The sequence below is a fragment of the Sus scrofa genome, chromosome 2, assembly GCF_054392235.1.
Source record: "Sus scrofa isolate SSC_HxYL_T2T_F1_AM1 chromosome 2, Sscrofa_HxYL_maternal_Yorkshire_Landrace_v2.0, whole genome shotgun sequence".
Taxonomy (NCBI): domain Eukaryota; kingdom Metazoa; phylum Chordata; class Mammalia; order Artiodactyla; family Suidae; genus Sus; species Sus scrofa.
Window position 1 is genome coordinate 145,131,329 of NC_139384.1, and position 12,187 is coordinate 145,143,515.

General features: G+C 48.3%; 1 protein-coding gene across 5 annotated transcripts in view; it reads left to right on the forward strand.

Moving 5' to 3' along the window:
• The window catches only part of SLC22A4 (solute carrier family 22 member 4), a 46,205-nt gene that overhangs the window by 15,589 nt on the left and 18,429 nt on the right, over positions 1-12,187 (forward strand). For all 5 annotated transcript variants that reach the window (XR_014835551.1, XR_014835552.1, XM_005661640.4 and 2 more), the window contains 3 exon segments: positions 402-505; positions 2,954-3,108; positions 9,336-9,507. Coding sequence is in view for 3 of the 5 variants with exons in the window: in XM_005661640.4 (XP_005661697.2) it covers positions 402-505; positions 2,954-3,108; positions 9,336-9,507 (431 nt within the window). In the remaining 2 variants the exon portion in view is untranslated.

Here is a 12,187-nt window from a genome sequence, read left to right on the forward strand (position 1 = left end):
TGGATGAAGTGACCATGCTCTCTTCCCCACCCTGCAGGCATTGCAAACACCTTCCCCCCCAGCTGGGATGCCTTCTAAAGCAGAAATGGCACCTTTGTTTCATAGACCTTCACAGCTGAGGAGTCATACCTCAGCTGACTTCTCAAGATGCAATGTAAACAAAGCCAAGGGCATCATCTTCCCTTTCAGAAAAGGAGAGTGAGACTCTGGCAGGACAGTGACTTGCCCCAGTAAATGGTAGAGTCAGGAGTCAACCCCAGGGCTGTGCCCTTGGCTCAAAAGTGAAAGCTTGGCACAGGGGAGGAGAGCCTGCCTGGCTGCCACGCTACTATGGCTCGGAGCTGGGCTGGGGCCGGACCTGCTGAGGGCTGGGCTCATGCTTCGTGTTTTTTCCTTGGCAGTGGAGCCTGGTGTGTGAGGATGATTGGAAGACGCCCCTCACCACCTCCCTGTTCTTCATAGGTGTGCTCGTTGGCTCCTTTGTGTCCGGGCAGCTGTCAGACAGGTAAGGATGTTGGGAGGGAGAAAGGGTGATTGTCAATTCATTGCCTGTCTTGGGGTTGAACTGAATTTAGGGTCTTTTTACCCAGAGATAGGGATGCCTCTTAGGCCACCAAGTGAGTGATAGGAGGAACCATGATGTCTCCTGCCTTCAGCCCCTTTCTGGGACCCTCTGGAAAGTGGTATCCTTGTGTCACCAAACCCCTCAAAAAAAAAGACAATACTAGTTCCCGTCGTGGCGCAGTGGTTAACGAATCCGACTAGGAACCATGAGGTTGCAGGTTCGGTCCCTGCCCTTGCTCAGTGGGTTAACGATCCGGCATTGCCGTGAGCTGTGTGGTGTAGGTTGCAGACGCGGCTCGGATCCCGCGTTGCTGTGGCTCTGGCGTAAGCCGGTGGCTACAGCTCCGATTAGACCCTTAGCCTGGGAACCTCCATATGCCGTGGGAGCGGCCCAAGAGATAGCAAACAACAACAACAACAACAACAAAAAAAAAAAAAAAAAAAAAAAAAAAAAGGAGTTCCCGTCGTGGCGCAGTGGTTAACGAATCCGACTAGGAACCATGAGGTTGCGGGTTCGGTCCCTGCCCTTGCTCAGTGGGTTAATGATCCGGCGTTGCCGTGAGCTGTGGTGTAGGTTGCAGATGCGGCTCGGATCCCGCGTTGCTGTGGCTCTGGCGTAGGCTAGTGGCTACAGCTCCAATTAGACCCCTAGCCTGGGAACCTCCATATGCCGCGGGAGCGGCCCAAAGAAATAGCAAAAAGTCAAAAAAAAAAAAAAAAAAAAGACAATACTGTCTCACCACTGCCTCCCTGCCCATCGCTAACTCTCCAGAGCCACGTGATCTGCCCACAACCAGCCACCAGCTCAGTCAGAGTCAGACAACGAGTACCCCTCACTAACTGTGCACCTGCCACTGCTGTAGGTCAGGCCCCTGGCTAGACGCTGGGGCTACAGAGCCGACCAGGCTGATTCTGAGACCCCTGGATCTCAGTCTGGAGGAGACAGCATCACAGCTCTGGGAACATACTCCCAATGGCCCATGAATATTCTGTGGGGACCAGAGCAGGAAGGTGGGAGTGCTCAATGGCAGTGTTGGGAAGACGTCCTGGAGGAGAGGCTGTCCCTCCCCGAGTTATGAAGCCCAGTGGGACTTCAAACCCAACAGCCTAAGACCTGAGTTTGGAAGATGGAGTGGGAGACTGTTCTGCTCACACCCATGTTCCATCCTAGCCATTGGACACTACCAGAATGTGAAATTAAGACTTAAGCCAAGCATAGTGTCACTAAGGGGCGTTGCTGGAAGCTACAGTTTCCATGGAGCAGTGGTTCCCAATCTGGGAGGCACAGTAGAGTCACCTGGGAAACTTTTTAAGTCCTAATTCCCAAACTGCATCCAGTTGTCTACATCCAGATAATAAGAATCTCAGAATGCAGGTGTTTATTTATTTTTTATTTTTTATTTTTATTTATTTATTTATTTATTTGGTCTTTTTGTCTTTTCTAGGGCCACTCCCGCAGCATATGGAGATTCCCAGACTAGGGGTCTAATTGGAGCCGTAGCAGCCGGCCTACACCAGAGCCACAGCCACGTAGGATCCGAGCCATGTCTGCAACCTACACCACAGCTCACAGCAACGCTGGATCCTTGACCCACTGAGCAAGGCCAGGGATCGAACCCACAACCTCATGGTCCCTAGTTGGATTCGTTAACCACTGTGCCACGACGGGAACTCCAATTTTTTTCTTTTCTTTTTTAAATTGCAACTGCAGCTGCAGGCCTACACCACAGCCACAGCAACACCAGATCTGAGCCACATGTGCAGCCTATGCCTCAGCTCAGGGCAACACGGGATCCTTAACCCACTGAGCGAGACCAGGGATCAAACCCATGTCGTCATGGATACTAGTCAGGTTCTTAACCCACTGAACCACAACGGGAACTCCATCCAGATAATAAGAATCTCAGAAGGCAGGTGTTAGCACCAGTAATTTTTGAAGCTCTCTAAATGAGTCCAAGAACAGCCAAGGTTGAAGACTGCCATTGGAGGGACTCTTGGTTCTGGATTGATAGAATTTCCATGTTGCTGATATTAGATGTATCTGCAATCGGTACTGTACCCACTTTCCAGAAACATGGTGACAACTTCTACCCCTGGCTTGTTCTAAAGAGCAGATTTCCATGTCATCTATACATAAGCTGATCTGTACCTTTGAGATATGATGCTTACACAGGAGGTTCAGAATCTCAAAAGCTACCTCCTGGGCAGATGGATACCTGAAGCCTCACCAAGGAAGAACCTGGGAGGATGTGACAGGGTGAAAAACCTGTCCCAGCCCTGAGAAAAACAGAGTGCGAAGCAATGCCTGACTCAGGGCTTCCACACGCCCTGATTACAGGCCTACTACGACTTGCATGGGCCCTATTTTGTGCTGTGCTGTTCTTTACAGGTTTGGCAGGAAGAGTATCCTCTTTGCAACCATGGCTATACAGACTGGCTTCAGCTTCCTGCAGATCTTTTCTATCAACTGGGAGATGTTCACCGTGTTATTTGTCATCGTTGGCATGGGCCAGATCTCCAACTATGTGGTGGCCTTCATACTAGGTAGGAATGTCTTCTGACCTCCAGGGCTCCTCCTTCCACCCCTCTGAGAGGCCTGGCAGGGGGGAGGGCACTGAGGAGGGCACAGGGAGTGCTCTTACTCAACACAGAAGGCAACCCCTCAGCTTCCAACATGTGATCAGCCTCAGGATTGTATGTGCTGGGGATGGGGGTGCAGCCACAGGTTCTTTGACTTGGTCATAGGCAGGGCAGGCACTCACAGGGAGCCAGCTCTGTGCTGGGTCCTGAAATGGGATGGTGACTAAGAACTGCAGCTGGTAAAAGCCAGCTATGTAATTACTGAGACACATGTCAGGAGCACAGGGCTTGAGAGAGGCACAGAGGAGGGGATCTTGAGAGAGAGACAGTCTAGGGATGTCTTTGATTGGCGCTGCAAAAGCTTAAGACTTCTGCCTGGGCCAGGGCTAGAGGGTGGTTAGTGTGGCCAGTACACAGGTAGAGGAGGCATGTGCCAGACAGAAGTCCAGTGCCAGCCTGCCATTGTTAGGCAGGTCTGGCCTTACCATAAGTCAGAGCCCACTCCCAGAGCCTATCAGCTACATGCAGGACGAGCTTCACTGCTGAGATCAGTCCTATCTCCTAGCAGCAGCCTTGGTTCTGGAATATTAAGCTGCTTAAGAGGGACTCACAAGCTAAAAAGGCCATAAGGAAGCCCCCCGGGCCTTCACCAGCTTTTCCTGGAAGGCAGTGGGGTGAGCTCTCAGCAGGTGGATGAGGGCCGCCCGCAGGAGTGAGAGTCCCCGGAAGGCTTTCTAAACCCACCTGCTCCTTCTGAGCAGGTGAGATACGGGGAGATGGGGGCACCTCTGGGATATAGACACCAATTTCCATAATCTCTAGTGTGATCATATATTCTGGCTGTCCCAGTTTATCCCTATCGTCACAGTGTAATTACCAAGATGCGCCTTTAATGTAAGTCTAATGATTCTTATCTCAAAGGTCTGACTAATAAAATGATTCTGATCCCTTTTAAGAGTCTGGATGACTCACTGGCTTTTGAGATGCTGTGTTCTCTTGGTCGAGGATGTGTACGCCCACTGTCCGGGTGCCAAGGTGGAATTGTTCGGATTCCACTCCTTTAATCATTTGTGAAGATCTCCTCACAACACCGGCCTTGGTGTCTGAAGAAGGAGGAGGGGAGGGCATGCTGAAGGTGCCGCTCTGTACTCGGTAGGCAAGGAGGGGAGCAAGATTTTCTTAAAGGAGGTCATCATGCAGAAGACTCAGAAAGCTGCAGGCCAGTGGTGTTGGAAACTGGAGATTGGAGGAATTTAGAAGAGAAACTCCAACCTCCTAATGCCTGATGGCCCCAAGAACACAGCTTTTGGACACAGCAGAGCCTATTGTTCTCATGGTCTAAATCCCACAGCCCTTCTTCCTTGTGGTGACCCTCCCTATACCTGAAAAGCCCAGCGGCTAGCTTTGCTTGGGTCAGAACATACCAGAGACTAAACAGAAGAATCTTCCTGAGGCCAGCAGAGCCCTTTAGGAGGACCTAAAGGATCATCTGAAATGGAAGGGCACAGCACAGGATCATAGTGAAGCCAGAGGAGCCTTGTCATTGGGATCAGGAGCCAGGTGGCATCTGTACCACACCTGGCATCCCCCAGGTCCTGCTAAATGGCCAGCATTGAGACTTACCTTTCCAGGGGCACAGGGTGCTTCTGGAGCCATGGAGCCTCCCCTGTGTGAATGCATGAGGCCCAGAGAGCCCACCCTGGGCCTCCTGCAAGAAGGTCCCTGCCCAGATGATCCCAACACTGCAAGCAACTTCCCTCCTGTTCCCCATGCTAAGAAGAGTGAGGAGGGTCAGGGGGAAAGTAAATCTGTAAGATTATTCAGAGCCCAGATATCCAAGCCAGTGATCAGCAGGCGGGACTCTGGGTGCAACAGGTTCCCCATCAATTTGGTCCAGGGCTGCAGCAGGGTGCTCCGGGAACCTCCCTGGCTATAGTGTTACGTTGCCGTGCTCTGCAGGAAACTGATGTTTGAGACTCCTTACGCTGGGTTCTTAGACATGAACATTTAGGAGTGTCACTGCTCCCCCTGGAGCAGCCAGACTCCATCAACAGCAGGGGAGGGAGTGGGGAGGACGGCAGCTGGCTTCTCGCAGCACAGTAGCGCTCTCTGGTGTTCTAGGGTTAAAACAGTTGAATTCTGGGTTTTAATTAACTAAAAGAAACGGCAACTTGGGGTCTGAGCTGAGTTCTGCCTGGGCCTTTCACTTTTGCCCTCTGGCTCCAGGGAAGGTTGGCAAATTCTGTGATGATAATCTCCCCTTTTAGTAGGAGTCTTCACATTAATTCATAAGCTGAATTACCCCCACTCTCAAAGCAGTGCAGAAATGGATCCTCTCCTTGCTTGGCCTTTTAAGAATCATAAAGCTTGCTAGAGTCTTAGGAGACTAGAAAAGGAAAGAACAGTGCTAACTAGAGGAGCAGAACGTGGATACACCTGCAAGTGAGGGAGCTGCCAGAGTGATGCTGGTTCAGGAGGAAGTGACCACTCAGGACCAAGGACACTAATCCTCCTCACACTCCAGCTCCCCTCTCAATCTCCTACTGTTTCCCAGAAATAATGCCTTGGACCTGTCCACAGCCTCTGGGTGATACGCCAGCATCCTGCTCATCTTTCATAACCAGCTGCTTGAATTTATTTTGCACAGTTAACTGCCTCCTATCTTGACTGATCCATTAATTCAGTATTTTCCCGGTACTCTTAACATCCTCCTCCTCTGCAGTATTTGTTCCAGCATGTGGAACCATTTAAAGTTCTACTTCCACTGATGTCTAAATGTGTTCTTCCCTTTGATAAGTATATAACTGATGTCATCTTCCCTTATAACTTGGCTGCCAGGAAACTCAGGCAAGACTGAAATTTAACTGTATTAACTATGCAGCTTCAATCAGCCACATAGTTTTTAAATGTTTTTAAATTGAGATATACTATAATATTAATTCTTAAAAAGTGTGTAATTCAGTGGTTATTAGTACATTCACAGAGTTATACAACAATCACCTCTGCTTAACTCCAGAACGTTTTCATCACCCACAAGAGAAAGTCATTAGCAGTCGCTCCCCCATACTCCTCTCTCCCCGGCCCCTGGCAACCACTAATCTACTTTCTATCTTTATGGATCTGTCTCTACCGGACATTTCTGATAAGTGGAATCAGATAATATGTGGCCTTTACGACTGACTTCCTTCATTTAGTGTTTTCAAGATGGGTCCATTGTTGTAGCATGAATCAGTTTTCTAGTGTATGGAGATAACACGTTTTGTTCATCTCTTCATCAGTTGATGGACATCTGGTTATTTCCATTCTTTGCCCAGTTTGTAGAATGTTACTGTCAACATGTGAGTACAAGTTTTTTGTGAATCTGTTTTCACTTCTCCTGGGTATGTACCTAGGAGTGGACTTTCTGGCTCATGTGGGAATTTTAACCTTAAAGGAACTGCCAGAGTGTTCTCCAGAGTAATACATTGCATATTTTTGTTCTTTTCTCCAAGGCGTGACGTTTTACTTTTCTTTATATTTTACTCTAATGTTGCCATTTTATTTTATTCAAACGATAAGCTACCTCAAATGGGATATAAATACATTGGAAAGATGCAGAGATTTTTCTGGCAGCCCTTGTCTGCACTGCACCTTTTGAGGGAAGAACAGGGGAGACCCAAGGAGGAGCAAGGAGTCACTCTGGTCTGGCTTTAAGGGCTCACATCTGGTCAGCAGAGGCAGGGTTGTTAACAAAAGCCAGTGTGGGTTGTGGGCCTGCTGGTGTTGGGGGAGCTCAGATAACTTTTAGAGGGTATATACAAAAATAGAAAAGGTTACTTTTACCTAGGATGATCCATCAAAGTTTACAGAAGGGAGAGGGGAAGCCCTGAGCAGGAGACTATCTGTTAATCTGAAGAGGAGTCTGAGTATTTTCTGAGGAGGAAAGAGAAGTTCTGCTGTCTTCCACTGGGTTTCTTGGTCAAAGGCATCATGTTTTCCAACAGTCCCCTGACATGTGGCACATTTCAACTGTTTGACTAAAATAAAATAATTAGTTCTCTCTGAGCACCTACCATATACCAGACACTCACTTGACTAGGCCTTTTACCTATATTACCTCAGTGCTCATAATAATAACTACATGAAGTACGACTTATCAAAGTCACTCTAGTAGCAAACGAGTGACACGGAGCCCAGGCCCTGCACAGGGCTGATGGAGGGCACGCCTGCTCATCCCAGGGATGCCTGGGTCCTAGCCCATATCCTGACAACTGCACCACAGTCTTGGCTCTTGAGCTGGGGCCTGCTACGGAGATGATAATGAAGAAGAAGAAGATGATGATGACGATGATGATCGAGGAAGAATGACTAAGAGTCAGAGCCAGAAAGTCATACTAACAGGAAAACGTTCAGCTTTGTGCCATCTGTATTGCTCCATGGGAAGGCGCAAGGCGGAGCTATGAAGCTGTTGGTACTCTGCAAAGGTAGAACAACTCTGTTCCTGCCTGAGATTCAAGCTTAGGGATATTATCTGGGAATCCAGCAGTGTAACTTCTCGCTCTTATTAGGGTCACTGAAGTTTGAGGGAGCTCCCTTGGCCTCCTGAGTCTACAAGACTCTCCCTTGGGCATGTGCACTTCTCTCTTCCACAGTCACATCCTCAGCTGCTTCCCTTCTGAACCTCTGCTTAGGAATAAGGCACCCCCTCTTCATTCTCATATCATGAGAATCACAGACAGAGGATTTAGAAACCATGGCATGCTGAGTCTTCTCTTGGAATGGTAGAAAGGTCATTAATGAGGTAAGAAAAGATCTGGAAACAATACTTATGATCCTCAAAGAAGTTTGGCCCTATTCCTGGGAAGAGTGTAGAGTGGGTAGTTTATCTTCCAAGGTCTGCGATGCACAGTACTGGCCATTCCTATCAACCTGGCTTTTAGAAACAGCTGTTCAAGAGGGAACTACTGAGGCACATCCTCTGTTAGGCTGAGTGAGGAAGAAGAGGGATGTCGACAGGAATAGGTAGGAGGTGAGAAAGGGAAACCAGTAGAAGTAGTACTTTTACTGCCTCTATGGATTTAGCCCTTAATTCCTTAGCCATTGCTCAGGGCATAGAAACCCAATTGAGAAATTCCGTTTTGAAAGCCAACCCTGAATGACCTTTGAATGGTCTGTTTTGTATTTTCTGGGCTATTTCTCTGTAGTGGTGGGCAGATCTTCAGCAAAGGATGGGGTGGAGCCATTGCCATTGGCCAGATCTCCACCCCGGGGCAGAGGACAGGAGTGGACTCTGTGGAAAGGGCCTGGAGCTTTGTGACAGCAGAAGGAGCTTGTTCTTGGACTCCTTGTCTCAAAGCAAATGCTCCAAGGAGCAGGCAACGTCCCAGGAAGAAATAGGGCCGAGCGATCCACTGTGGCACTGAGCAGAGCAGAAGCCTCTCCCAAAACAGGGCCAGAGGCCAAGCAGTCTTGGGCCTTTGTAGTGTTCTGGGAAAGCTCTGTGAGGTGCAACACACACACACACACGATGTGTGGCCAGCTCCAAGGCTGCTGCCTGCCAGGCCGGCAGAGCAGCTTCATCTCATCTTTCCTTGGGCTGTATGGACTGATCCCTGAGCCCCGTGTGGCTGCCATGGAATTCAGCCTGGGGTGCCGGGGTCCTGCTCTGTGCACCTCCAGAGACAGCTAGATCCTCTTTATCATGTCTCCAGGCTCAAAGGTGGCTGAGGATGTCCTAACACGACTCAGTAACTGAACTCTCCACTGTTTCCCAAGAGACCTATGCCTGCCTGTTAGTGCATTGTGAAAAAGGCCGAATGCCCCAAGATCCATGGCCCTCGGCAAGCCCCAAGTCTCCTGGGACACTCTCTCTGCTCCTCACCCCGGGGCTCTTATTTTGGAAATGTGGTAGTCTCAGAAGGGACTGCCTCTTGGGGTTGGGTATGATATTCCCATGACATGAGAAGGCCTTAAAAAAATGAAAATCTATGACTCCTTTAAAATCTCATGAAAGCTCATCCTTCTATAGGGTGCTAAGTCTTGGCTCACTTCCGATCTTCCTCCACCCTGACCGCTCCTGCCCTGGACCATTAGCAAACACCTTTGCTCTTTTCTAAGTGGTTATATTTTGAACTCTAACTGCCAGGTAATGATGTAAAAAGCAAATATGAAAGTGAGTTAAAATGCTAATACTCCTCCCTTGTTTTGAACAGGAACAGAGATTCTTGGCAAGTCAGTTCGTATTATATTCTCTACGTTAGGAGTGTGCACATTTTTTGCAGTTGGCTACATGCTGCTGCCACTGTTTGCTTACTTCATCAGAGACTGGCGGATGCTGCTGCTGGCGCTGACGGTGCCGGGGGTGCTGTGCGTCCCGCTGTGGTGGTGAGTGTGGCTTGGTCCCAGACAGCCCCCCTGCTACGGGCCAGCAGCCGGAGCCTGGCGCTGACCCTGGCGTGAGCTTGCTGACCTCACTGGCGTGATGGGGGCCTCAAAGCCTAGAGACATTTGCCTCCATGTGGGTGGGCCTGTGTGCAGGGGTTTCATTCTCCACCCACACCGTTCTGTTCTCAGCAAACCTAGTCCCCGTTAGGCTCTCCCCGCTCTTACCTTTATTGCCTGTTGTTGTTGATGTTTGTGGAGCTGGTACTGTTGGCTTCTGATATTTTTAACTCTGTCCTGCTCTTCTGACACTTTTCTCTCTAGGAAATCTTTCTCCTTATGGCTTCAACTAATGTAACTTTCCTATTACATGATGATTAGCATGCCTGTTTATGTGCTTTGTCTTGAAGGAGGAGAGAACTGTTTTTGTTTAATAAGTCATTAGAAAAATGTTCTCTTCTCTCCTCCCACAACCTTTCTTTTTCTTTTTGTTTTGTTTTGTTTTTTGTCTTTTTGCTATTTCTTGGGCCGCTCCCGTGGCATATGGAGGTTCCCAGGCTAGGGGTTCAATCAGAGCTGTAGCCACTGGCCTACGCCACAGCCACAGCAACGAGGGATCCAAGCCGTGTCTGCAACCTACACCACAGCTCACGGCAACGCCGGATCGTTAACCCACTGAGCAAGGGCAGGGACCGAACCCGCAACCTCATGGTTCCTAGTCAGATTCGTTAACCGCTGTGCCACGATGGGAACTCCCTCCCACAACCTTTCAACCCCATTTTGACATGTCAATGTGGGAATAACCAAGTGTTGAGATACTGGCTCCAGTTTTACCTATATGATTATGTGGAAGATTTTAGGTTAAAGAACAGATTGAGAGTAATGGAATAAGGTTCCAACCATACCCATTTTTGGGAGATTCCCCATTTCTTTTTTTTTTTTTTTTTTTTTTTTTTTCATATTTAGGCAAGAGGAAAAGAGATTTTTCCCATTGGTGGGTCTGCCACTCTCTCTCTCTCTGTCTCTCTCTCTCAATAATTAGTCTTTGTTTGGTTTCATGATATCCAAGTCAAATCTCCCAGCAGTGACTGGTTTTCCTGAACTGCTTGATCTCTGTCTGCTTACACACAATGAAGTTTCTTTGATCAGTTTTTGGAACTCAGGGGTTAGACCAGCCCTCATGGTTGCCCTGTCCTATGGACACACTGACTTCGGAAGTTTCCTAGAAGAGCCTTCATCTTGCTGCAACTGTTATGCAGCCACAGAGGCTGATAGGTATTACCTCTTGATCTTGGCCTTGTTATACCAGATGGCTCTGGTTAGACCACTTCAAACTACTGTCCTTTTATGACCTCTAGGACTACTGTGATTTACCAGTGCAAATTCTTAGCATGGGTGTGCCTAGGGGAGAGAAAGCACTTTTTTTTCTTACTTCCCTAGAATTTGAGAGCCAGTGTGTTAGACGTCAGATACTATTCTGATTTCCTAACCCAGTCTGAGAGCTGGGCACTTTTCCGGAATAGGAATCCTCCTCCTCCTCATTATCCTCACAGCCTCTGTCCCTCTCTCCACAACCCCCTTGCCAACTTAATTTACTGCAAAAGATGTTGGTGATCAAAGATGGTCTCTCAAGACATAGGATAGAAGTATTCAAAGGTTATTTTCTGCCTCTTCAGATGAATGATTTTTTTTTTTTTTTTTGTCTTTTTGCCATTTCTTGGGCCTCTCCCACAGCATATGGAGGTTCCCAGGCTAGGGGTCGAATTGGAGCTGTAGCTACACCAGAGCCACAGCAACTCGGGATCCGAGCTGCGTCTGCAACCTACACCACAGCTCACGGCAATGCTGGATCCTTAACCCACTGAGCAAGGGCAGGGACTGAACCCGCAACCTCATGGTTCCTAGTCGGATTCGTTAACCACTGCGCCACGAAGGGAACTCCAGGTGAATGATTTTTAACAATCCATGTTCTCTGGCTCTAGCTGTCATTTTGGCATAAGAGACCAATACTTTTAAACCATGTTATAATCTTGCTGTACAGCAGAAATTGACAGAACAATATAAGTCAACTATAACAGAAAAAATAAAAACCTAAAAGAAAAGAAAATATGTTAGAATCAAGCTTATTACTGTATGATTCTATCATAGAGAGAGAAAGAGAACAAAAATAGAAGGGCCCTGACTGATTTTAATTTGTGGGGCTTGGATCTTAGCTTCAGAACTAAATATCAGAGCAGGGAACAACTCAGATATGTCAGCCCTTTGAGTCTTTAGCACAGAAGGTCCATGCCACAAGGGGCTGCCTTACTCTTGCCCTGAGGAGGGATCTTCCTCTGTTGTCCATGGGTTGGTGAGTGCCCCTGGCTGTGGGCACACTGTACCAGGGACAGGACTGCCCCAGAGAGAGGAGAGCCCGGGGCCAGGACAAATAAGCTGAGGGCTCGTCCTGAAAGTTTAAAAACAGCATCATCATTTTTCTAGAAAAACAAAATAGCTTCTCTTGAACATCTTGTCCTCGAGAATGGGACTTTCTGAAGTGATGCCCATCTGTCCAGGCGGGCTGGGATAATGTGGGGAGTGCTTCAGGCTATCGTGATCTCTGCTGCCTACTCAACATGTGATACAGGCTCTCCAGCAACACCTTCCCCCTGTTCAGTTTGAATTAAATTCACAGAGGGACTAT